Source organism: Chamaea fasciata, unplaced genomic scaffold (assembly GCF_029207755.1).
Source record: "Chamaea fasciata isolate MVZ Bird 193981 ecotype frontalis unplaced genomic scaffold, bChaFas1.0.hap1 SCAF_3, whole genome shotgun sequence".
Lineage (NCBI taxonomy): Eukaryota > Metazoa > Chordata > Aves > Passeriformes > Sylviidae > Chamaea > Chamaea fasciata.
Window position 1 is genome coordinate 113,169,204 of NW_027094088.1, and position 27,529 is coordinate 113,196,732.

General features: G+C 49.1%; 1 protein-coding gene across 4 annotated transcripts; it reads right to left on the reverse strand.

Moving 5' to 3' along the window:
• Positions 1–254: 254 nt before the first annotated feature.
• LOC136287430 (interferon-induced very large GTPase 1-like) lies at positions 255–27,529 on the reverse strand. 4 transcript variants are annotated; one of them, XM_066180178.1, is made up of 2 exons: positions 27,468–27,529; positions 255–8,171 (listed from the first exon to the last, which is right to left on the reverse strand). In XM_066180178.1, the coding sequence occupies exon 2, from the start codon at positions 8,167–8,169 to the stop codon at positions 874–876; it is 7,296 nt and encodes a 2,431-aa protein (XP_066036275.1). In that variant the 5' UTR covers positions 8,170–8,171; positions 27,468–27,529; the 3' UTR covers positions 255–873. The 4 variants fall into 4 exon arrangements, 3 of the variants coding, with proteins under 3 accessions (XP_066036275.1, XP_066036274.1, XP_066036273.1); XM_066180177.1 differs by lacking the exon at positions 27,468–27,529 and adding an exon at positions 26,041–26,141; XM_066180176.1 differs by lacking the exon at positions 27,468–27,529 and adding an exon at positions 8,979–9,039.

Below are 27,529 nucleotides of genomic sequence, written 5' to 3' on the forward strand. Positions count from 1 at the left end.
CCTTCTCCAGAGCACGGCTCCGGTGCCAGCAGCCTGCCTGGACAGCACCAGCACTGCCCCCAGGGCTGCTGCACAAGGTGCTGGCAGACAGGATTCTCCCCATGGGGCATTCCAAAGGCTTTTGCTCAGCAGAGGGGCCAAGGGCAGGAGCAGCTCCTGCTGGGGCTGAGGGCTGGAGGGAAGGGCAGCAGCCCCACACACCTGAGCAGGAGCAGCTGCCTGGGACAGAGACACAGCACCTCAGAGAAAGGGAGTGAAAGCACTGTCTGAGCCCCCGGGCAGTCATGTCACTGCTTTCCTGTACCTGGAGGCACAACAGCTCCTGCTGGGAGAACGGCCTCAGTTGATCCAGGAGGCTGCAATGAGGGAGGGAAGGATGATGCCCAAAAGCCAAGCAGCCCAGCTTGCAGCCAGCATGGAGCTGGCCTCAGGTCCTGCAGCCCTTTCTCTGAGCAGGACACCTCCTTGCTGCAGGAAAACTGCCTTTGGGGCACTGTCCATTCTTGTCTTAAAGCAGCTGATCCAGGGGGTGCTTGGATTGCTGCCTTTGCCCTGGCCCTGGCCCTTGGGCTCAGGCTTAGCCACGAAGTCAGTCACCCAAAGGAAGGGGTTTGATTTGGCTCTAGGACAAAGCACAGGGAAATGTTTATGGCAAGAAGACAAGAGAATTCTGGCTGTATCATGAAGTGAGGAAATTGATAAGTGACGGCCACAGTAGCGTGCCTTCTTTCACCAAATGTGGGAGCAATTGGATAACACTGTCTTCAATAGGCTTGAGAGCATCATCATTGGAACTGCATTGTGTGGAGAGCCTTGAAAAATGTTCTCCTAAACTGCAAAGCTCTTCTGATTCTTCCTCCACATGGACATGGCCTAATGCCTCTCCAGCTCTGCCAGTGCTTCCTGCTTGGTAATTCTCCGCCATGCCTCAGGGATTTCTCCTTTGCCCTGAAATTTCCTGTTGTACAAAGCTTCCAGCTCTGTCTGGAAATGAGACACAAACCATTTCCAGTACGCCTGCATGGATGGATCAGGAAGAATGTTCCAAGTGGAATAAGGAGGTCCAGCATCACGGTATGTCTTGAAGGGGATTGATACATTGCCATCAATTACAAAACTGCAGTCACTTGCGACATCACTGGAACAAATATCAATGCTCAGGTGGTCTGTCCCATGCCACCTCCATCCCGCCAAAGCTTCTGGGCGATGGAAAATCAGTTGATGATCTCCATCATGTCCCTGCATGGTGTTTGTGCAGACAGCCCCACAAAAGGGACACTGTTCCCAGCACCCCGAAAAATGCTCCGCCAGGATCGTGTGAGGCTGCGTTGAAAACGAGCTCATGTCAGCACCAGCAAATTCTTTTTTGAGCCTTTTCCCCAGGTCTTCCACAGCTTCTGCCATGACACTGCTCAGGAATTCAATGTCTGTGACCTCCTGGTGCTCGATGCCCTTCAGGTCACTTCTGGGCAAGCTGATCACCTCTCTCAGTTCCCTGCAAAATTCATCCAGCCAAAGAGAGACTTTGTCTTCTCTGTCCTTTCTGTCTTTGACAGTTAGGGTTGATAAAGAAACAGCTGACAGGATGTTTCCAAAGAGAAGATTAAGGGAGGAATCTAAAAACTTCTCCAGCCTCCTGCTCCCATCTAAACAGTGACTCTTCACTCGTCTCTCAATGTACCTCTGAAAAAACTCTTTTGGGAACATAAGGTACTGCTTGAAATACTCAAAATTTTCTTCTTCTGCCAGGTATCTCAGGATGGAAACTTCCAGAGTGGCTCTGTTGCCCCGGAAATCTGGGAATCTGCCCTGCATGTCCTCAGCAATGTCTTTAGCCGTCCTCTCATAGACTGCCTGGCGAAGAGCTGGTTCAATCTTGTCACAAAGGAAACCAGCAAAAGTTGTGATTGAAGTGGCTCCTTGGCAGGAAATCTGAAAACACTGGAAGAAATCTTCTCTCTTGCTGCTCAGGTACACGACTGGGTCATTTGCCTTTTGGAATGCTTCGTGCATGGCTTTAAACCTCTCTGCTGCCATTTTGCACAGGTACAGAGACAACTCTATGCTGTACTCTCTGTTAAAAGTACATTTTGCATCGCTGGGAACAGAGTTCACACCGTCCTGTACTTCATTGAGTATTTCATGGATAAAACTTCGACTGTAATCGCGTTTCTCCTGTTCCTTCTTATCAATGTTTGCGTTCACACTTGCTGTGATGTTGTCTGTGATGTGCTGAAAGTTGATCACATCAGCATTGGAAATGCTCCTGGGATCTGGGATAATGCCAAAATACTTTTTCTTCGTGATGTGTTTCTCCTTGTCAAAAGAAAATCCTCTGCCTTTATGAAATGATCTGATCCGTTCATGGAAACCTGGCTCCTTAAACTGCTCTAGAAGGACATCTTCGATTTCTGCATCGATATTCACCCGTTCTGGAGGAGGAGCAGCATTGGAGACTTCGGCAATCCACTCATTCCAGAGAAGAGTAAAGTTGTCTCTCAGTTCTCTCTCACTGAGGCTCTTCCCTTTCACAGTCACAGCCAGCTCCCTACTCCTTCTCAGGAGCTCATCTTCATATTGCAACTTCCTTGCATCCAGTTTCCTCTGCTCCTTCTGTAGCTCAAGAAGATTCTCACATTTCTTTTTCGTTTCATGAAGAAGAGTCTCTTTTAGTTCTTTCAGCTTCAGCTCTGTGCTTGATTTCCACTGCACCACTGTCTCATGGTCGTTGTCTTCCCTGAAATACTTTTCCACTTCTTTCTCAATGGCATCACTTGTCTCTTGCACCAGCCCTTCAAGCTGTTCTCTGGTCACATTCTGCAAGTCCCCATTTCGAATTTTGTTCTCCAGTCTCATCTGTACATCTAAGATGTGACTCCTCAGCCTCCAGGTCCACTGACTAAAGGCACTTTCCAGTTTCCTGTACGCAGCAATCTCCAGGGAATTCTTGAAGCTGAAAACAAAGTTTTCATTCAGCAAAGCATTCCAGAGGTCAGCAATACGAACTTTCAGGCCCGAGAGCCTCAAAATGCTGCCCTGTGAGTCCTTGGCAGCCTGGAGGATTTTGCTCTTGAGTTGCTGGACATTCTGGCTGTAGGTGGGGTTGGGTGGTGCCATTGGGGGATTTCCTTCCCACAGGTGAGCAAAGTAGTGAATGTGGGTCTTCACATCAAAGCCAATGACATCGCCGAAGGAGGAGATGTCACAGAATTCCTGCTGAGCAGCTACCACCGTCATTTCATCCAGCTTTTCCTGCAAACGCCTTTGTCCTTCCATGTTCTGCTCCTTGGCAGTTGCTTCTCCCACATTTTGATGGACAAAGAGGCAGCTTGGAGAAAGATTGACTTTCTTCATCCTCAGGAAAGCCTGCACAGCGATCTGGAGAACATCTTGCATTTCCGACGGATTTTCTCCAAAGATATTGATCACAGTCAAGTTGCCAACACCAATGACAAAGGTGGCCAACTCATTGTCATGGTTCAGGGACTGTTTATTGGCCACCTCGATGGCACGAAGTCCCTCTGTGTCAACCACCAGCACAAAATCAAAGCCCAAGTCTTGCTGCAGCTCCTCGCCCACTGGGATCAGCTGCATAAAGGCTCCGCGGGTGCATCTCCCCGCGCTGACGTTGAACTGCAGACCAAACATGGCATTCAGCAGGGTGGACTTGCCCGTGCTCTGGATGCCCAGCACGGAGAGCACAAACACTCGTTTGTCCCCCAGCCTCTCAATTAAGCTGTCAAAGATTGCTCCCACCCAGCGCAAGGGCAGGTAAGAAGCGTCCCCATCCATCAGCTCCATTGCATACCCCGAAACCATCAACTCTGCGGCAACTTCCGGCAGTTTGACAGAATTGTAAATATTTGTCTTCACTGATTCTAGAGCTTCATAAATCTGCCCTACTTCTCTCAGAAGGTGCCCCAGGCTGATGGATGAATCACTGATTTCATCAGAGAGGGCATCCAAGTGTCTCAGACACTGAGCATTCACACTGGTTTTTTCCTTGTTTTTCTTTTGTGCCAGGATTTCAGACCATAACTCATGATAGTCTCTCCTCAGTTCTTCAAGGCGACCGCATGACAGCTCATCCATAAAGACCTTCATCCACTGCAGGAAGTATTTCTTGGTATCTGCTGGCTTGGCCTGGAGAAAGCTGAGGAATGATTTCATCAGTGGGTTGAGAGGAAAAGCTTGATCAAGTTGCTTTTCTCGTATTGCTTTCTTCTCGCTTTCAATTTGGCTGCGATGATGCTCAATGCTCTTGTTCCCCTTTTCCTGCAAGCGAGTGAGCTCTTTGTCCTTTTTGCACCACTGGTACCACAGTTTTCCTTGAAGTGGCAGCAGCTGGGATTTGATCTCAGACAGCTTCTCTTTCTTCAGAAGGTCCACCAGCTCCTTGGCCTTTGCTTTGGCTGTCACACATGCAGGTTGATCTGCATCCACTATGAATCCGTGCTGACGAGCTTTGTCCACACAGGTGTCGAGGCTAAAATGTGGATTAGACCCTTCCAGGAGATTCCCAATTGTCTCAGTCAGCTGATCCATCAGTTCTGCTTCATTTCTATTCTTGATCCCTATTGTTAGGTTTTTGCTGCCCTGTCCAGATGCAATGTTCTCTTTTTCCGTGAGAAGACAAACCAAAGGCCTTTGTGACTGCCACAAGCCCTGCAGAAGCTCTTTCCCCCGACTGTCCATGTGCTCCAAATCAGACACAAGAGCCACGTTGACAGCAGATATCTCCTGCAGGAACTGCAGCTGTGCTCCGTGATCCCTGGCGTCTCCATGCAGGTTACAGAAAGCCACGCAGCACTCAAAGGTGTCATCGGGGCTCCCGCGGGGGCAGTACCAGGCGATCTCCACCACCCCTTCCATCAGCAAACGCTCTCTGGTGCTGCCCCTGCAGTGGCGGTGGAAGAAAGTGTCGTGTTTGCGTCTGCTCAGCAGAGCGTTCAGCAGCTGAGACTTGGAAGAGGAGGCCGAGCTGCCAATGCGGATGAAGGACACGATGGGTGTCTGGGCCTGAAAGATGAGTTTGTTGTTGTAATTCCTTGTTCCGGCCTGCTTTCCTGACTTCCCCGCCTCTTTCCAGCTCCTTTGGATTTGGCTGAGGGCGTAGAGCGGGAACTCGATGTGTAAAGTGCACGGGTTGGGCACCAGCAGAGGCAGCGCCAGTTGGCAGAAGGCCAGCTTGGTTGCAAGGGTCTGTCTCAGGAAGTCATCAGCACAATGGAAAATGGCCATCTGCAGGTCCATGGGGTGCACATGGCCGTCCCTGCTTGCATGTTCAGGGGCTGCTTTTGTCAGATTATCAAGAAAATTTTCAAAGGAGTCTGAGTGTTGGTCCTTTTGCTCTGTGGTTTGTGGCACGGGTGCAAATTTTGGGTTGCTGTCATCCCAGCAAGTCAGGTACCTCACCTGGTAGTCCACGGTTAACAGCTTTTGCAAGTAGTATAATGGCAGTTCTGTGTCCTTGCTGGGCTGGCTGTCCTGCAGAGATGTCTTGCAGATGGTGTGGAAATCTCCCATCCCCATTTTTCTTGGATAGTGACTTTCGAGTCCAAGGCGCTTGAGCAACTGGAGGAACGCCTGGTTTGCAATGGCTTCATTTGGTTTGGATTGGCTGCTGTCTGACTTGGGCTTGGATTGACGGGGTGGCTCAGGTGTTGGAAAAGTGTCTTCCAGGTCACTGACTATGTTCTGCATCTTCTGTTCATCCCATTTGCCATCCAAGCACCCACTGATCAAGGAACACAAGTCCTGTTCCAGCCTCTCCCAGTTTTTGTCTCCCCTGTGCTTTTGGAGGAGATTCTTTATCCGTGGGGACCACAAGCCTTTCATGTGATCTTCCATGAAATCTAAACGCTCCCTCTTCTGCTCAGGGGACAGCTCTTGCCTTTTGGGTGTCACAGTCAGACCCGTCAGCAGAAGGAAGGCCTCAGCTCTGTCGGCATCTCGCTCCTTCAGGTTCACGTACTCCTCAACTGCCACTTCCATTTCCTTGGCCATGTACTGAATTTCTGGGTGTCCAAGGAGGTGCTGGAAAGTGCTGCTTTCCACCTGGTACCCTGTGCTGGTGGCAATCAAGAGCACCAACAGTTCCATGTCCTTCTGAGCCTGTTCCTGGAGAGACTGGAGGAAGGAATAAATGGCGAGGCTGCTGGTCAGGGTGGCTTTTTTCTTTGCTTCATGAATGGCAGAAGCAGAGCTTCCTGGTGCGTAGGTGACAGCATGGATGTGTTCCTTCATTTGCTTCAGTGTTTTAATGAGGTCTCCAAGCTCAGAGACTTTGGGAGATTTGGGAAGTGCATGCTCAGTCTGGAAGATCCATTGCATAATGAAGGAAGCCTCAGGGAAGTCCTTGACAGAGTAGATGTGAGGATCCAGAAGGCTTCTCAACATTACTTTGATAGAGCTGGTGTTTTCTGGAGGTGACTCCTGGCAGCTCCACACGGTGTTCACCAGGAAGTCCTGCAGGGCTTTGTCCGACAGGCACACGTTGATCCACACACTGGGGTTCCTGGTTTTTGCATTCAGATCATCTTTAAGCTTCATCAGCATGAGCAGCTTCCTTTCATCCACTGCCACCTCCCAGGTCTTCACAGTCCCCAAGAAATCTCTGGCCTCTTGCACTGCAATTTCTATTTCCTCTCCAAAAGTGGTGCCAACACTCTGATTTGTCAGCTCCTTGTACGCATCCCTGAGGGCTCTGCTCATCTGACCCACGGACTTAAAATCCCCGCTGTGATTTCTCATGATGACATCCCACACTGGGATCAGCTCAAAGCCACGGTCGATAACGCACCACGTTGTGTTATCAGACAGGAGCCCCATTTTCCACTGAGGAAAAGAAGCTGTGTCTGGTGGGCCTCCTGTGTTGACCACGGAGAGCTGAATTGCTGTATGAGAACTCTCTCTGGCTCTTCCCAGGATAGAAGCATTTGAGCTGGATTTAGAAACATCCAGGGCCCCTGCAGCACTGGCTCCGAAGCTGCCCCAGCTGGCCCCGACAAAGCTGTTCAGTGCTTCACATGTTTGTCGCTTCATCTCTTCCCTCTGCTCAGCTTGGAATCCTACTGTCGATGCCTTCCACCAGAATATTCCCCCAAAGTGGAGCGGACCTTGGTTTACGTGGGACCCAAACCTGCTGAAGAACCTCTCACACCTATCCAGCAGGGCGGCCTTGTCTTCCTGAGTGAAGCTCAAGAGCTGCTCCATGTCTTGCAGCTCCTGCAGGGCCACATCCGAGAGGAGAAGCTGATGCCTTTGGAAGTAGCAGGAAGCCAGAGGGATGTACTGGTACATGGTGGTGCAAAAGTAGCTCTGCTCAGAGCGGGACTGGTGGGTGTCCTGTGACTGTGAGGAGGTGCCCTGATCCACACCCGATCCCAGATTAATCCCCAAGAATGAGGCTTTGGCAGAAACACTCATGCTGAACCCCAGCTGCTCCATGGACTTGGTGAAAGTGGATTCTGCGGCAGAGGATGAGAACTCCTTCCTCTCAAGCAGTGATCCTTGCTCTGGATCGATGAGCTGGAATCCCTCAGGAACCCTGAGGAGCTGCTCTCGCTTTGCCAGCACATCTTCGGGTCTGCTGGTTCTGTAGATGCCCTGCAGGGCCCGTCCCCCCGACGCCCGCCTCAGCATCTCCATGTCAGGGATGTTCTCCCTCCTGCCTGCTGACAACTCCTGCTGCTCCAGCTGCTTCTGGATGCCCTCCAGTGTATCTGCCAAGGGTTTCTCTCGTGGTGGCCAGAACTCCTTGAGAATCTCCATGGCTTGCCACAGAGTCTCTGCTTTCTCCTTCACAGCATCCTGGCTGTGGCTGCGGCTGTTGAGCATTTCTGTCAGATCCTTCATGGCTTGTCTGGCCACTTCTTGTCTCTCCTTTGTCTTCTCCACGTCATGCTTTTGCAACTCCTCACATGTTTTGTCATCTGTTATTTTCATGAGTTTCTGGAGTGCCTTTTTCTCCCAGCAGTGACGTACTTCACACTCCAGCTTCAGGTAATCTTCATATGCCAGATGTTGCAGGGCTTCTCTGCACTTTATTCCCAGAATCTGTGAAGCTTTGGGCAGCCAGTATCCAGGATCCAATCCTTCCTCCTGAAATGCCTCTGCCAGGAGCTGTGCCTTTGCATCCCCCTCTCGTGTGTCCTCCTGTGAAGCCATGTCTGTGGAGGAAGAAAAGAGACTTTCCCTAAGGTGCTGTCAGAGGCCCCAGCCTCCTGGCAGAGGCTCTGCAGCAGCTGCAGCCCTGGGGATTGCTCCCAGCCGGCTGCTGGAGCCCAGCCTGGGATGGCAAAAGAGCCAGGGTCCCATTCCCAGCACACTGGATGTGCCTGTTGCTTTCCTGTTTGCAGGATCAACCCTAAGTAGAGTGTGTATCCCAGAGACAACACAGACATGCGCCCACACACAGACACACACGAGGCAAGAGGGTTATGAGTTAAACCCTCATAGGTTCACCCAAGCGGTTATAGCTTCGGAGTAGCAGTCCAGACAATGTATCCTGCTTGACATTTACTGTGCTTGCAAAAGCAGGATGAAAGCATGCAAGGCTATCACTGATAAGAAAGAACCTGCTTGTAAAAGCAGGATGAGACAATGCAAGGCTCTGATAAGGAAGACTGCTTGGACCCCTAAACTGGCCAAGAATGGCCTTGAGGCTTAGACTGAGGGCACGAGACCAGGGAATATGCATAAAGAGGCAAGGCGAAGAGTTCAACCCTGAAGAAGACTTCTTACTTCATCCACCATGCGACCACCAGAGAGCCCTGCGCAGGCACAGAAGGAATTTAAGCTCATTGTAATATGAAGCAAGGCTAGGCTAAGCTAGGTAATGAATATGTATAGGTGTGTTGTAATACTTGATGCATATGCAATACTTTTGAGAACAAACAGGAGTATTGCTAGAAGCGCAGATGTCTTTGGAGAAGCTATCCCCCACGCATCTCAGTGCCGAATAAAATCATACCTACTTTACAACTTTCACGAGTTGTGGAGTTTTTCTGCGTATCCTTTGGCGAGCCAGCCAGGAGGCTCTCTGTCCGGCTGCAGGAATAGCAGGCAGGTGGATGTCCCAAAGCACACCCCAGGATTTTCTCCGGAGGAACTCCGCTCCTCAGTTCGCTCGCTGCGGAGGCAGACAACAGCCTTTTGGAACTGTGGATCAATGATATGTTTCAAATCTAAGTAGCCTGTAAGTTGTACGCTTGGCTAGGGCTGCTGATAAGCCGTGAGAGACCCCTTACACACCGCGTAGTCCCTGTTTAGGTAAGGTTTGGGCCTGCAAGCAACCACCGCTGGCAGAGGGATTCATGCTGACGGAAGGATTTGCTGACTGGTAGCACAGTTGCTAGCGATCCTGGGGAGTGGATTGAGTGAATCCTGGGTTTTGTCTGAATTAAACTTTTGTTGCTGCTATTAGAATTGTGATTGTGAGATTGCTGATTTCAGACGTTTTGGTTGTGTGAATGAGTGAGACATACCCTCGGTACGAAGCAAGTGAGGAGCTCTGTCCGTGTTTCCAACCTCAAGTGAGCCAGAGAAAAGCAAAGCCATCAGACTGAGTATGAATGTGAAGAGTGTTGTGTTTGAACACGGTGATCGCATATGTTTTAACTGTGGCTAGACAAATTGAAGGAACCCCTTTCCCCCAGTGGTTTGGACTTGATCCTTGAGAATTTGTGAATCCAGTGAATTGTTGGATAGAAAGAGATGAATGGGTTTATCTAGAAGGAATAGAAAGGATTTCTGTGGGGAAGCTGGTAGTATTAGATTGAGATTAACCTGCGCGAAAAGATTTGAATGTTTCAGAAGAAATAAACAGGATAGCTTGTTTTTGTGAGAATTGTAGAGTTTTCAGTTTGTCTAGAAGGTTGCATCTCATGTGAGTATTGTTACAGTGTAAGATTTGTGCAGGGCATTGGTATTGTTCTTCTGCTAGGTGACACAGTATGTGGACCCAGTGCGAGCAGGAACAACTTTTTAGCCAAATAGACTTTGAACCCGAGATTTTAAAGCTTGTGTGTGTGTTGGGGGTTGGGTTTGTTCCTTCTTTCTCTGGGGAATTTTTTCCCCACGGGTTGCCAAGGGGACCGGGTGTTGGATACTTGAGAGTGCTTGGCTGAAACAAAGAGATGGACAAAAGGTGGAAGGGGGAGATAACGCAGGTAAAAGACACAGCTTGAGGCAGCTGCGGGCTTTTCTGCTTCCGGCGTTCGGGAGACGCGTGTCGGCCGCTCCTCGAGGATCTCAGCCGCCGCAAAGCACTGCCGAGCAGAAGCTGGGCCGCTTTTCTGCCTCGTCTTCAGCTTCTTCGGCGCTGCTCCTCTTGCTGCAGCGTGACCCTGCACTCCCTGCGCTGCCGGGACATCCTGCCCCTGCCTGCCGGGACACCCTGCCATCCCAGCTACCAGCCCGGGACTTTTCCACTGTTCCAGTTTGGTGCTCTGAGGATCCTGCAGGGACACCGAAACCAAACTGCCCTGGGTTTTGTGAAACAAAGCCCTCAAGGTTCTTGGTACTGTTGTCGTTTGTCATTAATGCTGTAGTTGTTTGGTGGGGGGGGAGTTTTTTTTGTGTTTGTTTGCTTTGTATTACATACTAGTAAAGAACTGCTATTCCTATTTCCCAAATCTTTGCCAAAGAGCCTCTGATTGTAATTTTACCTAGCAGATACCTGTCTTCCTAAACCAAGACAGATTTTGGCGCCCAAGTGTGGGGCTTGAGGGCACTGAGAAAAGAAAAGGGAAGAGAAATAGCAGTTCTTAACTAACCTAGTACTTTCTTTTGTGTGCGTTGGATATAAAAACCTCATTAGGCTGCATCATGTGGTCTAACTTAGCCTGGTTTGGGTGGCATGTGGTTGTGGCTGTATTCCTTCCATTTGCAGGCCCTTATCTAAACATGGGCCCTATAACTAAGGCTACTGTGACTGTCATCCAGTTTATTTTATGGCTTAATAAGGTGAAGAACTCATGGATTTTTAATTTCCTCTGGAAGGCAGGCACATGGATTCAAGGCTATCGTACACTAACTGTGTGTTTTTGGAGTTACTTTAACAATGGTACCTACTGTGAGGAAATGACACCGAGGGAAGTTTCTTTTTCCCAACCCTTTACCCATCTCTTTGGGTCTGCCCCACCAGTTTTTGAAGGGTTTAAATCCTCTCTGAATGCTAATGATATCATACAATGGCTGGTGCTGCTAATATGCGTATTCTGTTTAGCATTCAGAGATAAGGGAAGATTGACCTGGATAACCACCCTGATACCTAGCCCACAGAATAGGGATGATACCCCAGAGCCTGACTCTGCCCCACAGCCTGCCTCAGAAAGGACCCACCCGGATTGGGTTGAGGCTCTGGTAAAAGAGATACATGAGATGGGCCAGATGCTGAGGGAGTACATTTCCCCAGCTCATGAAAAACCCTCCCCCTGCCCCGAGAAGGCAGAGACTGATGGTGCAGCAGTGGAACCCACAGATGTTACAACTGTCCAGGTTCCAGCTGAACCACAAGGGCAGCCACAGCCAGCAGCAGTCGCCCCTGTGGAAACAAGGAAGTGTAAAGTGAAATCGTCAGATCCTGATATTAAGGGTAAGAAAGGAGGGTCCTCACAGCCCACAGAAGAGCCACAGGTTGAGATCATCACTGAGTCCCTGACATATGAAAGTCTACGTAATCTGCAAAAAGATATTGCACGACGAGGACGTGAGGCTTATACAGCCTGGCTACTTCGAGTCTGGGACCTTATGGGTACAGGTGTGCAACTGGATAGTGCTGAAGCAAGGAATTTGGGACCCTTGACCCAGGACTCAGGTATAAATCAGGTATTTGTAAGAGAGCAAAGGCCCCTTCCCCTTTGGGAACGACTTCTAATGAGTGTGAGAGAGAGATTTGTCCACAGAGACAGAATGCAAGAGCACAACAATAGAATGCGATGGAAGACCCTTGAGGAAGGAATCCAACAGTTGAGAGAAGTGGCAGTATTGGAAGTACTTTTTGGGAGGACCGGACAGCATGATAATGACCCCGACAAGGTTAAATGCACAGGGCACATGTTGTGGAATCTGGCAACTCATGGACCATCCCAATACGCCACATTCATCGCAACAATTAATGCCGAGGATAACCGAGAGACAGTGGGTTCTGTTGCCAACAAGCTCAGAAATTATGAAAGTATGATCAGTGGCCCAATGCAGGCTCATGTCTCTGCGGTGGTGAAGGAACTCAAAGAGGAGATAAAGGAGGTGAGAGAGGAGATGAGAAGGAACAGTTCCCATGTAGCACCGGTGCGAGTCACAGGCCCCAGAATCAGAGCCCAACATCCCCCAGCAAGAGAGAGAGGGTACACCCCTCGAGCTGACCTGTGGTTTTATCTGCGGGACCATGGGGAGGACATGGGAGCGTGGCATGGGAAACCTACTTCTGTCCTGGCAGCACGGGTACGTGAGCTCAAGGAGAGAAACGCTAACAGAGGGAGTTCCACTAGAATGAAGGTAGCCTCAGCCTCCCATGAGCAAGCTGCCAGGTATTACGGAGGTGGGAATGCTGTGTCAGATTCCCTCGAAGGAACCTCTACCATGTATGTCCAAGAAGGGAATAATAACCAGTGCTAGAGGGGCCCTGCCTCTAGCCAGGAAGAGGCACGGGAAAATCGGGTTTTTTGGACTGTGTGGATTCGGTGGCCTGGGACATCAGAGCCACAAAAATATGAAGCTTTAGTAGATACTGGGTCGCAGTGTACTCTAATGCCATCAGGACATGTGGGGGCAGAACCGATTTCCATTGCCGGGGTGACGGGGGGATCACAGGAACTGACTCTGGTTGAAGCCGAGGTGAGCCTGACCGGGAAGGAGTGGCAGAAACTTCCGATTGTGACCGGCCCAGAGGCTCCATGTATTCTGGGCATAGACTTCCTCAGGAATGGATATTATAAAGACCCTAAAGGACTCAGATGGGCTTTTGGAATAGCTGCTGTGGAGACAGAGAACATTAAGCAGTTGAACACCTTGCCGGGACTATCAGAGAACCCATCTGCAGTGGGACTCCTGAAGGTAGAAGAACAACAAGTACCTGTTGCCACCTCGACAGTGCACCGTCGGCAGTATCGGACAAATCGAGACGCCATGATCCCCATCCACAAGATGATCCGTGAGCTGGAGAGCCAAGGGGTGGTCAGCAAAACCCACTCACCCTTCAACAGCCCCATCTGGCCTGTGCGCAAGTCTAATAGAAAATAGAGACTGACTGTAGACTATCGTGCATTGAATAAAGTGACTCCACCGCTGAGCGCTGCTGTGCCGGACATGCTAGAACTTCAGTACGAGCTAGAGTCCAAGGCAGCGAGGTAGTATGCCACTATTGACATTGCCAATGCATTTTTCTCCATTCCTCTAGCTGCAGAATGCAGGCCTCAGTTTGCTTTCACCTGGAGGGGCGTGCAGTACACCTGGAACCGGCTGCCCCAGGGGTGGAAACACAGCCCCACCATCTGCCATGGGCTGATCCAGGCTGCACTGGAGAAAGGTGAGGCTCCGGAACATCTACAGTACATTGATGACATCATTGTGTGGGGAAAGACTGCAGCTGAAGTGTTCGAGAAAGGAGAGAGGATCATCCAGATTTTGCTGAAAGCCGGGTTTGCCATCAAGAAGAGCAAAGTCAAGGGACCTGCCAGAGAGATCCAGTTCCTGGGAGTAAAGTGGCAAGATGGACGGCGGCAGATCCCCACTGAGGTCATTGATAAGATCACAGCAATGTCTCCACCGACCAGCAAAAAGGAAACACAAGCTTTCCTAGGAGCCATAGGTTTTTGGAGGATGCACATTCCTGAGTACAGTCAGATCGTGAGCCCTCTCTACCTGGTTACCCGCAAGAAAAACAATTTCCACTGGGGCCCTGAACAGCAACAAGCCTTTGCCCAGATCAAGCAGGAGATTGCTCATGCAGTAGCCCTTGGCCCAGTCAGGACGGGACCAGATGTGAAGAATGTGCTTTATTCTGCAGCCGGGAACAACGGTTTGTCCTGGAGCCTTTGGCAGAAGGTGCCAGGGGAGACCCGAGGCCGACCACTGGGATTCTGGAGTCGAAGTTACAGAGGATCTGAAGCCAACTACACTCCCACAGAGAAGGAGATCTTGGCCGCCTATGAAGGAGTTCAAGCCGCCTCAGAAGTGATTGGCACAGAAGTACAACTCCTCTTGGCACCCCGACTACCAGTGCTGGGGTGGATGTTTAAAGGAAAGGCTCCCTCCACGCACCATGCCACCGATGCCACATGGAGCAAATGGACTGCCCTCATCACACAGCGTGCCCGTATTGGAAACCCAAATCGCCCTGGGATTTTGGAGATAATTACAAACTGGCCGGAAGGAGAAAACTTCGGTTTCACGGACGAAGAGGAGCAAGTGACACGAGCTGAAGAAGCTCCTCCATACAACCAACTGCCAGCAGAAGAAACACACTACGCTCTCTTCACTGACGGTTCCTGTCGCATCGTGGGAATGAACCGTAAGTGGAAAGCAGCCGTATGGAGCCCCACACGACAGGTTGCAGAAGCCACTGAAGGAGACGGGGGATCAAGTCAGCTTGCTGAACTCAAAGCTGTTCAATTAGCCCTTGACATTGCTGAAAGAGAGAAGTGGCCAAAGCTCTACCTCTACACTGATTCGTGGATGGTAGCCAATGCTCTGTGGGGCTGGCTGGAAAGGTGGAAAAAGGCCAACTGGCAGCGTAGAGGAAAACCAATCTGGGCTGCTGATGAATGGAAGGACGTTGCCACTCGTGTAGAGAAGCTGCCTGTGAAAGTCCGCCATGTAGATGCCCATGTTCCCAAGAGTCGGGCTAATGAAGAACACCAAAACAACAAGCAGGTAGATCAGGCTGCCAAGATAGAAGTGTCAAAGATAGATTTAGATTGGCAACACAAGGGAGAGTTGTTCCTAGCTCGATGGGCCCATGATGCCTCGGGTCATCAGGGCAGAGATGCCACCTATAAGTGGGCCCGAGACCGAGGGGTGGATTTAACCATGGACAGTATTTCTCAGGTTATCCATGACTGTGAGACATGTGCTGCAATCAAGCAAGCCAAGCGGGTGAAGCCCTTATGGTATGGTGGGCGGTGGTCCAAATATAAATATGGGGAAGCCTGGCAGATTGACTACATCACCCTTCCCCAAACTCGCCAGGGCAAGCGTTATGTGCTAACCATAGTGGAAGCCACCACTGGATGGTTGGAGACCTACCCTGTGCCTCATGCTACTGCCTGGAACACCATCCTGGGCCTGGAAAAACAAGTCCTGTGGAGACATGGCACCCCTGAGAGAATCGAGTCGGACAATGGGACTCATTTCAAGAATAGTCTTATAAGCACCTGGGCTAGAGAACATGGCATTGAGTGGGTGTACCATATTCCTTATCATGCACCAGCGGCCGGGAAAGTTGAACGGTGCAATGGCCTGCTTAAAACTACCTTGAAAGCACTAGGTGAAAGAACCTTTAAAAATTAAGATACTAATTTAGCAAAGGCCACCTGGTTGGTGAACACTCGAGGTTCCACCAACCGAGCAGGTCCTGCCCAATCTGAGCCCTTGCAAAAGACAGACGGAGATAAGGTTCCAGTGGTACACATGAGAGGTATGCTGGGAAAAACTGTTTGGATTAATCCTGCCTCCAGCAAAGACAATCCCATCCGTGGGGTTGTCTTCGCTCAGGGACCAGGTTGCACCTGGTGGGTGATGCAAAAGGATGGAGAGACCCGATGCATACCTCAAGGGGACCTTGTTTTGGGGTGAACTACCCATGACAATGTGGCTGCATCCATATTTGCATATATATATATGTATTTTTAATAGTTAAAACTCAATGTAATATGTTTGTATGGGAAAAAAATTCGGGGTGGATAATGTTGGGGGTTGGGTTTGTTCCTTCTTTCTCTGGGGAATTTTTTCCCCACGGGTTGCCAAGGGGACCGGGTGTTGGATACTTGAGAGTGCTTGGCTGAAACAAAGAGATGGACAAAAGGTGGAAGGGGGAGATAACGCAGGTAAAAGACACAGCTTGAGGCAGCTGCGTGCTTTTCTGCTTCCGGCGTTCGGGAGACGCGTGTCGGCCGCTCCTCGAGGATCTCAGCCGCCGCAAAGCACTGCCGAGCAGAAGCTGGGCCGCTTTTCTGCCTCGTCTTCAGCTTCTTCGGCGCTGCTCCTCTTGCTGCAGCGTGACCCTGCACCCCTGCGCTGCCGGGACATCCTGCCCCTGCCTGCCGGGACACCCTGCCATCCCAGCGACCAGCCCGGGACTTTTCCACTGTTCCAGCTTGGTGCTCTGAGGATCCTGCAGGGACAGCGAAACCAAACTGCCCTGGGTTTTGTGAAACAAAGCCCTCAAGGTTCTTGGTACTGTTGTCGTTTGTCATTAATGCTGTAGTTGTTTGGTGGGGGGGGGAGTTTTTTTTGTGTTTGTTTGCTTTGTATTACATACTAGAAAAGAACTGCTATTCCTATTTCCCAAATCTTTGCCAAAGAGCCTCTGATTGTAATTTTACCTAGCAGATACCTGTCTTCCTAAACCAAGACAGTGTGAAAAGTCACATTTAGTACCTGAAACCAGGGGTATGTGGGAGGAACACTGGGAAAAGACTGTGAAAGGTTGTGAAGAAAGATTTGGGTGGAAACGAGATAGGACAAGAAGAAGGAGATAACAGGGACTGGACAAAGCAAAGAGATTTCTAAAGCCAGCCTGCTGGGCTGTATTTTGGCACATTAGAGGGAGATTGTGGGGACTGAGGGTACAGAGAACAAACAAACTCTTATAAAATACTGTAGTCATTGGTGGCCTCTGTATCGATTGGAAGATGGAGTGAGATGGCCACTTGCTAGAACTTTATAATACAACACCTTGTTACAGTCAATGTTGTTTTTGAGACAGGAAGGGAAATGGGAGACAACGTTTCTTATGCAGATATGTTTTTCTCCCTTCAAAATCACCCTGAATGGCAAAGAGACTGTGGAATTAGGGCCCCCTCTGATCCTTTGGTACTTGCCCTTGAAAGCAGAATAAGGCAAATAAAAGAAAGCTTAAGAGGTGCTGTACAGCATGCAGTATAGGAGAAAGATGCACAAAACTAGATAAAGTTCATTGTACTGTAACCCAAGAATAAGATTTAACAGACTTATTTAAGCCTCCCCCTAGCAGACAGGAGGAGGATGCAGACTCAGAAGGAACATCAATTCCAGCCCACTCCTCTCCTAGTAGTCTAATTTCATCTCAGACTAGAAAGCATGTATTGCAAGCACCCCTACAGGACATAGCAAGGTCAGAGGGAGAAAAAGTATTAGTTAAAGTACCCTTTTCCACAATTGACCTAGAAGCATGGCAAAAGATTGCTTAAAATTACTGAAGCAAGACAGTAAGCACGGCTAAACATTTAAGAGATATAATAAAGCAACATAATTCAGATTGGAGTGATATGCAGTTACTATTAGATGCGCTGACTGAAACAGAAAAGCAATCAATTTCAAAAACAGCAGGGGATTTAGAAGAAGACTATTATAAAACCCAACAACTGGATGTAAAAGATTATTTCCCACTTCAAAATCCACAGTGAGACCCAAATAAAACAGCTGAAATGAAAAAGTTGAAAAGCTGTCAAGAATGGATAGCAAAAGGGATGGAGAGAGCCATTCCCAAAACTATTAACTGGTCAGCCTTGCATGCAGTTAAACAAGGTCCCTCTGAGTCACCATTCGAATTCCTGGACCACTTCAGAGACGCAATGTGCCGTCACACATCACTGGGCCTTGGGTCTGAGGTAAGAATACAACAGCTAGTCTATTTATTTTTGGGGCAGTCCATAGGAGACCTTAGATGTAAACTTCAGAAGCTTTGAGGGGCAGATGGGAGGAACCTAGAAGCCCTATTAGATGAGGCATGGAGAGATTTTAGCAGTGGAGAAGAGGGTTACAGGCAAGGAATGAGAAAACTGGTGGCAGTTGTAAGTGAAGAAGGGAGAGGTAGACAGACAGAGACCACCCAGACAAGACCCATCTTTGTTGGGTAAAGAACAGTGTGCAATTTGCAAGAAATTTGGTCTCTGAAAAAATCAGTGCCCAGAAAGGAGGCGAAATAACTGACAAGAAAAAGGGAACCGGGGAAGAGAGGGCGTGGTCGCACACGTGAAAGAAGATTGAAGAAGACTGAGGGATTCTACCCCAGTGGATTCACTGGTTATAACAATAAAGCTGGGAGAAAAAAGGAAAAAGGTGAAATTTTTGATCGATACAGGAGCGACATGTTCAATTTTAAATAAAGCTTTAGTGCCTGTGGGGAATGATTATGTTGTGGTGCAAGGGGCAACTAGTCAATCTGAAAAGGCGTATTTTTGCAAACCATTGAACTACAAGCTTGGGAAACAATGGGGCATTCGTAAGTTCTTCTATATGCCCAATTCTCTGAAAACACTTTTGGGTAGAGATTTATTAGAACCATTACAAGCAACCATTACTTTTAAAAAAGGGGAAATTACTCTGGAGGTAAATGATCAACAGTAGGTGGAAGTGTTGGGTTTAATGTTAACAACTATTGAAACAAAAGAGGAAATTAGTGAAGAAATAATTAGCCACGTGTTTCCTGGGGTGTGGGCTTCCAGTGTATCAGGGAGAGCGAAAAACGCAGCTCTTTTAGTAATTAAACTTAAAGAGGGGAAACAACAAGTTAGAATTAAACAGTACCCCTTGAAGAAGGAATCTAGGGAAGGAATTAGCCCAGTAATTGAGAACTTTTTGCAATTAGAGTTGTTAAAAGATTGTCAATCTGACTTCTACGTTCCCATTTTACCTGTTCCAAAACCCAATGGGTCATATCAAGTGGTGCAGGACTTACAGGCTGTCAATAGGATAACTGAAGATCTCTACCCCATAGTGGCAAACCCAGCTACTTTGTTAACGTGCTTAACACCAAAGCTAACTTGGTTTACCATTTTAGATCTGAAGGACACCTTCTTTTGCCTTCCTCTCCATTAAGCCAGCCAGAAAATTTTTGCATTTGAACAGGAGAGCCCTAAAAGTAGGCATAAAACTCATCTCACAATGCACAGTTTTGCCTCAGGAATTCAAGAACTCACCCACTTTATTTGGAGAACAACTTGCAAAAAACTTAGTCCTGGGAAGCTCCACCAGAGGAAGGAAAGCTGTTGCAGTACGTAGACAATCTCCTCGTAGCCACCTGGGCAAAAGTGACGTGTGTGGCATAGACAGTAAGCCTCTTAAACTTTCTAGGACTCCAGGGGTACAGGGTATTCAAGAAAAAGGCTCAAGTAGTAAAGCAGAAATTGATCTACCTAAGTTATGAGGTTAGTGCTAGACAACAGACTTTGAGGCAAGACCGTAAAGAAGCGATATATCGAACCCCAAAACCTCAGACAGTAAAGGAACGGCAAACCTTTTTGGGAATGACTGGATAGTGTAGGTTGTGGATACACAACTATACATTGCTTGTAAAATCTCTGTATGTGCTCATTACAAATGGAAACAGAGACCTTCAGTGGACAAAGGGGGGCCACATGAGCTTTTCACCAGCTGAAGAAGGCTCCCGTGTTAGCTCCAGCTCTAGGACTTCCACACATGAGTAAACCATTGTTTCTGTTTTCCCATGAGAAACAGGGAATTGCCCTGGGGATACTAGCACAGGACCTAAGCCCATCTCAAAGGGCAGTTGCATGCTTTTCTAAGATGCAGCAACTGAGGGATGTACAGGGTGCCTCAGAGCCATCGCAGCAGATGTGCTAAATATCCAAGAGGCATGCAAATTCACCTTGGGCCAGAAAATGACTGTACTAGTGTCTCACACAGTGTCCGCAGTGCTGGAAGTGAAAGGTGGACATTAGATTTCCCTACAAAGGTTCCTGAAATACCAAGCCATCATGGGAGAATAAGATGATGTAGAAATAGTGGTAACTAACATTGTCAACCCAGCTTCTTTTCTCAGCGGGAATCAAGGGGAGCCAGTATACCGCGACTGCCTAGGGACCATCGAAGCCACCTACTCCAGCCATCCAGATCTGAAAGACACCTATTTGGATGATGCAAAAACCTGGTTCACTGATGGAAGCAGCTCCCTCATCAGTGGAAAATGACATGTTAGGTATGCAGTTACCACCTGCAGAGAGGTAATAGCATCTGGGCTTTTGCCAACCGATACCTCTGCACAAAAGGCCAAGATAATTGCTTTAACCCGTGCCTTAGATACAGCAAAAGGAAATAAACACTTATACAGACTCAAGATATGCATTTGGAGTTGTACATGCACATGGAGCCATTTGGGAAAAAAGGGGATTGTTGAACTCCCAAGGAAAGACCATCAAACATGCACAAGAGATAATGTGACTACTAGAAACAGTGCAGCTGCCTGAGAAGGTAGCAATTATGCACGTTAAGGCACACCAGAAGGTGAGCTCAGAATTGGAGGAAGGAAACGAGCTGGCAGACAGAGAGGCAAAAGAAGCAGCAAAAGGTGAGACAGCAGTTGAAGGAGCCTTGATTCCAGACTGCCAGATCTCCCTTGAAGGTAAACCTTCATTATATACTTCAAATCTTGAAATATATAATAAACAAGATAGAAAACTAATTAAAGACCAAGAGGGAACATATAACCAAGAGGGCTGGGCTGTTATTGCAGTAGGGAAGCTGGTCATCCCCTCCCATTTCTTATGGCCACTAGTAACGGAGGAACATCAGAATACACACTGGAAAATAGATGCCTTGTATAGCTATCTAATTGAAAAGATTACTGCCAGGGATTTATATGCTACCATTATTCAAGTGACCCAGCAGTGTGACCTTTGCCTCCAGACTAACCCCAAGAATGCCCCCAGCCCAAAACTTGGTCAAATTGGAAAGGGCCAGGGGCCCTGGCAACAGTGGCAAATTGATTTTTCAGAACTTCCAAGAAAGGGGGGTATCAATATTTGCTGGTGTTAACAGATACATTTTCCGGGTGGCCAGAAGCTTTCCCCACCAAGACTGACAAAGCCCAGGAGGTTACTGGAGTATTGTTGCAAGAGATAATACCACGCTTTGGAGTTCCAGCCACAGTATCCTCAGATAGAGAAATACATTTTATTTCAAAAATAGTACAGCAAATTATCTGTCACTTGGGCACAGATTGGGAACTCCGCACTCCGTACCACCCTAAGTCGAGGGGCCAAGTGGAGAAAATGAACCATTTAATTAAACAGCAAATTGTGAGGCTAGGACAAGATGCTAATTTACCCTGACCCCAATCTCTCCCACTGGCATTACTACAGATCCGGACTAAACCCAGAATTAAAAAAGAGTTAAGTCCTTTTGAAATGCTTTATGGTAGACCATGTGGGCTGCAAAAGGGAATGTCTACCCAAGCTGGGGAAGAAATGCTGGCCAGCTACATGGTGGCCATGAGTAAACAACTCAGAAAAATTGAAAAGCATGTAGCTAGAACTCAGAGCAGAGGATTAGATGGGCCAGTGCATGACATGCAGCCTAGAGATTATGTATACATTAAGTCTCTTGCAGAAAAAACTTTGGAACCACAGTGAGAAAGACCATTCCAGGAGCTTCTCACCACCTTCACCATGATTAAGATCAAAGAACAGAGCTCTTGGATCCACCACACTCGAGTAAAGAAGGTTCCAGAGGCCCCTTGGAAAGTAACACTGAATAATAGTGAACTAAAACTAAAACTTACCCAAGTAAAATGAATGCATTGTGGACGGGAATATTTAGCAATTTAGCTTGCAGAAGTTTAATCAAGTTTGTTCAAGGCTGTGTATGTTTAAACACTGCTTGTGTTTTTGTAAAAATTGGTGACAATGTAATGTTGCCTGTTAAGGATCATTCTACTTTTTGTATTTGTAATTTTGTTGAGATTGTTAAGCATGATTTTTCATATTTGGCACCAATTATAGCCCACCAGTTGATAAAGTCCAACAACACAATGTATCACAGGTTGTCACCTACACCTATAGGGATGAACTTTACATTAGTAAAGTGATTAATAAAACCTCAAGACCTGATAAAATTTTGAGAGAAATTCAGGAAAATGGAGAGAAAACTCTAATTACTATTCATAATGGTGCAAAGAAAATAAGCCGAGTTTCACAAATAAAACAAGATGCAAGCCGTCACTGGTGAGATGTGCTCTTTGGATAGTTGCCAACTGGAACTAGAATTTTAAATACATTATGTCACCCCATAATTGTTTTATTGATATTAGTTAGTGCATATCTAGTATTGTCTATTATAATACTGTTTAGAATTAGAGAATGTTGCAACGAATGGCAATATATTACCTTCCTTGTCGAAAGTACATAGTAAGGCATTGAAAAATACATATCGTAAGAATTGCGGAAAAGAATCTTTGTATTAAGTAAAAGAATTTACTAATTTTCTAGAAAAGATTTTACTAATTATCTGAGGCAAGAAAGTTAGGAGTCAAGGGGTGATTGATTAGGAGTAGCAGTCCAGACAATATATCTTGCTTAACAAAAAAAGCAGGCATGCAAGGCTATCACTGATAAGAAAGAAACTGCTTGCAAAAGCAGGATGAGACAATGCAAGGCTGTGATAAGGAAGGCTACTTGGACCCCTAAACCAGCCAAGACCAGCCTTGAGGCTTGGAACGAGGGCATGAGACCAGGGAGCATGCGAAAAGAGGCAAGGTGAAGAGTTCAACCCTGAAGAAGACTTCTTACTTCCACATCCACCACATGACCACCAGGCAACCACCAGACAACCACCAGACAGCCCCGAGCAAGCGCAGAAGGACTTTAGGCTCATTGTCCTAGGGTGACTTTATGATGCCTGTGTTCCCAGTCGTCTGTTCTGTTTATGTTGGATATTGTGTTCTGTACCTTTAAGACTGGTTCCGAGACTGAGGGCAGGGGAAGAGAGACACGCAGTTGGTTTTCAAAAACTGCTCTGACTCCTCCACATTCCGGCTCCTGGACTGTGCTGTCTGCAGCAGAGATGGACAGCAGGACAGAGATCTCCTGTGCTTTTAGTTAGTTTAATTGCTGAGGCAGAGAAGTTCCCTGGACTTTTTTTTTTTCTCTTTTTCTTGGGGCTGTTTAAACCTGTCCTGGACTGAAAAACCCAGAGAAACACTGGGATCGCACACCTGTGGCCCACCAGGGCCTGGACCTTGGTGTTTTTCCAGAACTGGAAGGACTGATAAGAGACTGAGCGAGCTGAGCTACCCACAGCAAAGACTTTCTGAATTTGCCATCTCACTTGAGAACAACAAGAGCTTTTATTGGTTTGTGCTATTCATTTTTTTCATCCTTGTTGGCACTTTGTTTGTTAAATGAATAGCTTTTTCCACTTTTCCCTAAGGAGATTTTTTCCCAGACCAGCTGGGGGAGGAGCTGTTTGGGTTTTCTTCTCCCTGAGGGACCCTATTCAGAGGTTTCCTCCCAAATCTGCCCTAAACCAGAACACTCATTATAATACAAAGCAAAGCTAGGTGGAGCTATGTGATGAATATGTGTAGGCATATTGTAAAACTTAATGTGCATGTAATACTTTAGAGAATAAAGAGAAGGACGAGTAACGTTAGAAGCGCACGTGCCTTTGGAAGAGCTATCCGCCATGCATCTCAGCGCTGAATAAAAACATACCTGCTTTACAACGTTCATGAATTGTGAAGGTTTTCCAGGTATCAGACACAGACACGCAACGACACACACTCAGACACACACACAGATACACACATAGTCTCACTCAGCCACACAACCTGCCCTGGACAAGGTGCTGCCTTCACCGTCACCCACATCCTCCCAGCAGAACTCCTCGGCCCACAAATGCAGACAGCCAGGGACATTCCTGGCTCCCTGGAGCACTGGCACAGCCCCTGTGCCCATCCAACAGCCCAGCCTGCATCCTGCACCCTCTGCCCAGCCCCACGCCTGCCCTGCTCGCTGCCTGGCCCAGCCTGCTGCTCCCAGCACCCGCAGGCAGCGCTCACACGCTCCCCCCACGGGCACCCCACACTCCCCAGACACACTCCCCCCACGCCCGGCACGGCCACACGGGCTCTGAGCTGTGCTCCTGCTCCAGCTGCCAGAGCAGCCCCTCCCTCGCCCCACTCACGCCTCTTGCCAGGAGCTGCTTCCTGGCACGCTCAGGGGGCCCAGCCCAGTGCAGGGGGGAAATCCACCTTGTCCCTGTCCACAGCTGTGCCTGGGGCATCCTGCTGGCCCACCAGGAGTGACTGGAGACTTTGGGAGCCCACTCGGAGAGGGGCCCTCCATGATCTGCTGCTTGTCAGCACAGAGGGTCTTGTCGGCCAAATGCCCATTGCAGAAGTAATAGTTGTTGTGAAATAATACCGGATGCCTTTATTTCTGCAACTAACTGACAGCAGTGAAACAGCTAACGTTGATTGAAAGTGCTTGTAAAAATGCCTAGAACACCTATAGGATAACATTGAAAAGAAAAAAAAAAACAACAAAACAAACCAGGCAAGTAACACCAAAAGAGCAAGGAGGAATCTACCTCTGACCCTTCAGCTATCAATAACTGTCAAACACCAGACGAAGGGGCCATGTGAGGAAATAAAATACAGGACTCTGAAGATCACACCTCTATTGTGGCACCTACGGTAAGAAGATGAGGTCAGGGTTTGAACTAAGATAGACAATTACTAGAAAATGTAAACGTAAAGGAATGCATGAATATGTACAACCTGTACAAATATGCATTTGACCAATGCAATGAGAAAGTACGTAAGAAAAGCTGATATAGTTAACTGCGCTCTTTTTGGCAGTTTGCCAGACACCCCAGCCCTGGACACTGTACTTTTTATCTCTTATTAAACTTCGAAAAATTTTAAAGTGAGCCTTGTTTCTCATACTGTGTAAAGGAGTGATCCCCAGCCCAGGCCTCTCTGCTTCTGCCACTGCTTCGGGGTGTTTTGCTACACTCGGATTCCCCGCCCTGGCTCTGCAGGGGCGCTGAGAGCGGCTGCTCCCCGTGGGCCGTGCAGGGGAAGCCAACTCTCCTCTCCCTGTCCCCGAGCCGCCATTGCTGGCCCAGAGGTGGCCGAGCTCGCGCCACAGCGCCCCCTGCAGCCAAGGAGGAATCATCGCACCCACCCAGCCCGGCCGGGAGCCACCAGCGCCCCTGCTGGCTGTGCCCGGAACTGCACCCAAGGGGCGGTGCCTGACAGGTGAGACAAGGCTGCCATTGGGTGTCTGCCTTTCTTTGGTGCTGCTGCCGCCGCTGTTTGTTTCTCCTGGTGTATATATATATCCTCTAGTAAATACCTGTTATTCCTATTCCTATATCATTGACTGAAAGCCCCATAATTTCAAAGCTATAATAATACGGAGAGAAGTGGGTCATATTCTCTTTTCCAGGAAGCTTCCCACCTTTTTTGGCAGACACCTGTCTTTTAAACCAGTACAGGTCCATCACTGCTGGTCACTTGTTATTGAAAAACCCCTGAAGGACAAGGCACTCATGGGTCAAAGCCACTATAGACTCAAGAGGCAAAGTCCTGCTTCTCACTCTAAAATTCTTTTCACATCGCATTAACACGTGGAGTTGATCAAGGACAGCCAGTTAATCTGAGCTTTTTGGATTTCAGGAAAGCTTTCAATCCTGCCTCTCCCAGGCCCCCGGTGTATCCCTTCCAAATCAGGCCATTCCATCATTCCACAATTCTGACCCTAACAGACCTGGCACTTTCACTGGACATCTACCTTTAAACCTTTGGGGGTTTTGATACTGTCACACAACCCTGAAAACTGTCCAGTCTCAGTTCACTTGGATACTGCAGAGATTTATTCCTTGCAAAAAATCCTTCTGAGCATCCAGCTTCCATCCCACCAAGGTCACAACACGCTTACCAGCACAGGTATTGATCCCAGGGGCTTAAACTCAGACATAGATCCAAGGTCTCCTGTACCCTTCCAGAGCCTCGAGGGGCAGCTTTCCCTCGGGAATCCCTGCAGATCTGGGCAATCTGTGCAAGGGCTGTGGGCTCTGATTCCCCTCACCCACCTCACAGCAGGTGCTCCCGTTGCTCCCAGCCTTGGCTTCCCAGCAGACACCAGCAACCGAGGGCCCCAGCTCAGGGGACACAGCACAGCAGCAGTGGCAGGCCTGGGACACACGGCAGGGTGTGGAGGAGAGGATGAGAACCACCTCAATAATTCAGGAGGAAGGGCACCAGGAAGGAAAGGCCCAAAATCCTAAAGGAGAGAAGTAGACAGTGAGAAGAAGGCAACCCATGAGCAGTGAGGATTCATTCCAGGGAGCACTGGAGGTCAACACTTCTCCTCCACTGGGGAAAGCAGAAGCAGGAAAAGCCACTGGCTCGAGATAAGGGCAGTTCAGCAGCACGGGAAAGCTGGGTGTGCTCGCAGAGCACAGGAGGGACTTCCAACACCAATTGTTTTCTTTGGGCACATGTCCAGCTGCTCCCTGGACGGCAGAGCCTCAGTGCAGGACAGCTGCTTGGGAAGGGATCTGCTGGCTCTGGGTCACTGCTGGAGCTTGTCCACTTGAGCCACCTGTCCCAGCCCTGTCCCCTCGGAGATTCTCTCCCACCGGAGCGCTTCCAGCACTGATTCGGTCTCAGGAGCCAGAGACTGCCCTGAACATTAACTCCAGCCCAGGCACCCCCTGAACCTGCCCCCAGGCACCCTTGGCAGTCCCTACACGGCTTCCCATTGCTGCAGGAATAGGGAAAGGGCCACAAGCGACAGTGTCAGTGCCCGCAGAGAGGCACTAAGCACATTCAGGGCATAACTCTGGATCGACTTTCTCCTTGGAAGCAAACACGGGAAGCAGCAAGGCTGGCAGCAGAACCTGCCATGGCAATGCCTGCACCCCGTTTCATGGGAACAGCCCCCGAGAGTGTCTTCCCCAGCCCTGCCCCAGGGAAAGGGGCTCTGGGAACACTGCTACCTCTGTGGGGCTGTCCCAGGAACCAGAGCGCTCTGGGTGCTGGCGCTTGGACTGTAAGAGAGGAGAATCCCACCCTCCCTGCACGGGGAGGAAGAGGAAGAACTGAGCCCCTGGGCTTGGGGACAGAGCAGGATGTGCCGTGCCTGCCCCTCATCAGCACGGAGCTGCCCTGCTCCCCAAGGAGCGGCTCGGGGGCCAGGAACCCCCAGCAGCAGTCCCATCGCTCCTGCCTTCAGGGCAGCGCAGCCATCCGGCCCCACCTCTGAGCCCGGCCCCCTCCCAGCTCAGCCCCGCAGCGCACACGGCTCCCCCGAGCTCCCCCAAAGCGGCTGCCAGCAAAGGCGGCTTCCTGCAGCCCACGGAGGAGCACACACCGCCCGCCCGCTGCCCTCGCACCCCTCTTCTCCTGCCCTGCCATCTCCCCAGCCGTGCCCCAACACCGGCAACAGGAGGCACGAGACCCACAAGATCCCGCTGCCTGCTGCTCCCGGCCCCACAGCTCATCCCCAGGGCCCTACCTTCTCCCTGCGTGCCCCGCAGCTCCTGGCATGGGAGAAGCCCAGCACAGCCCCTCTTTATG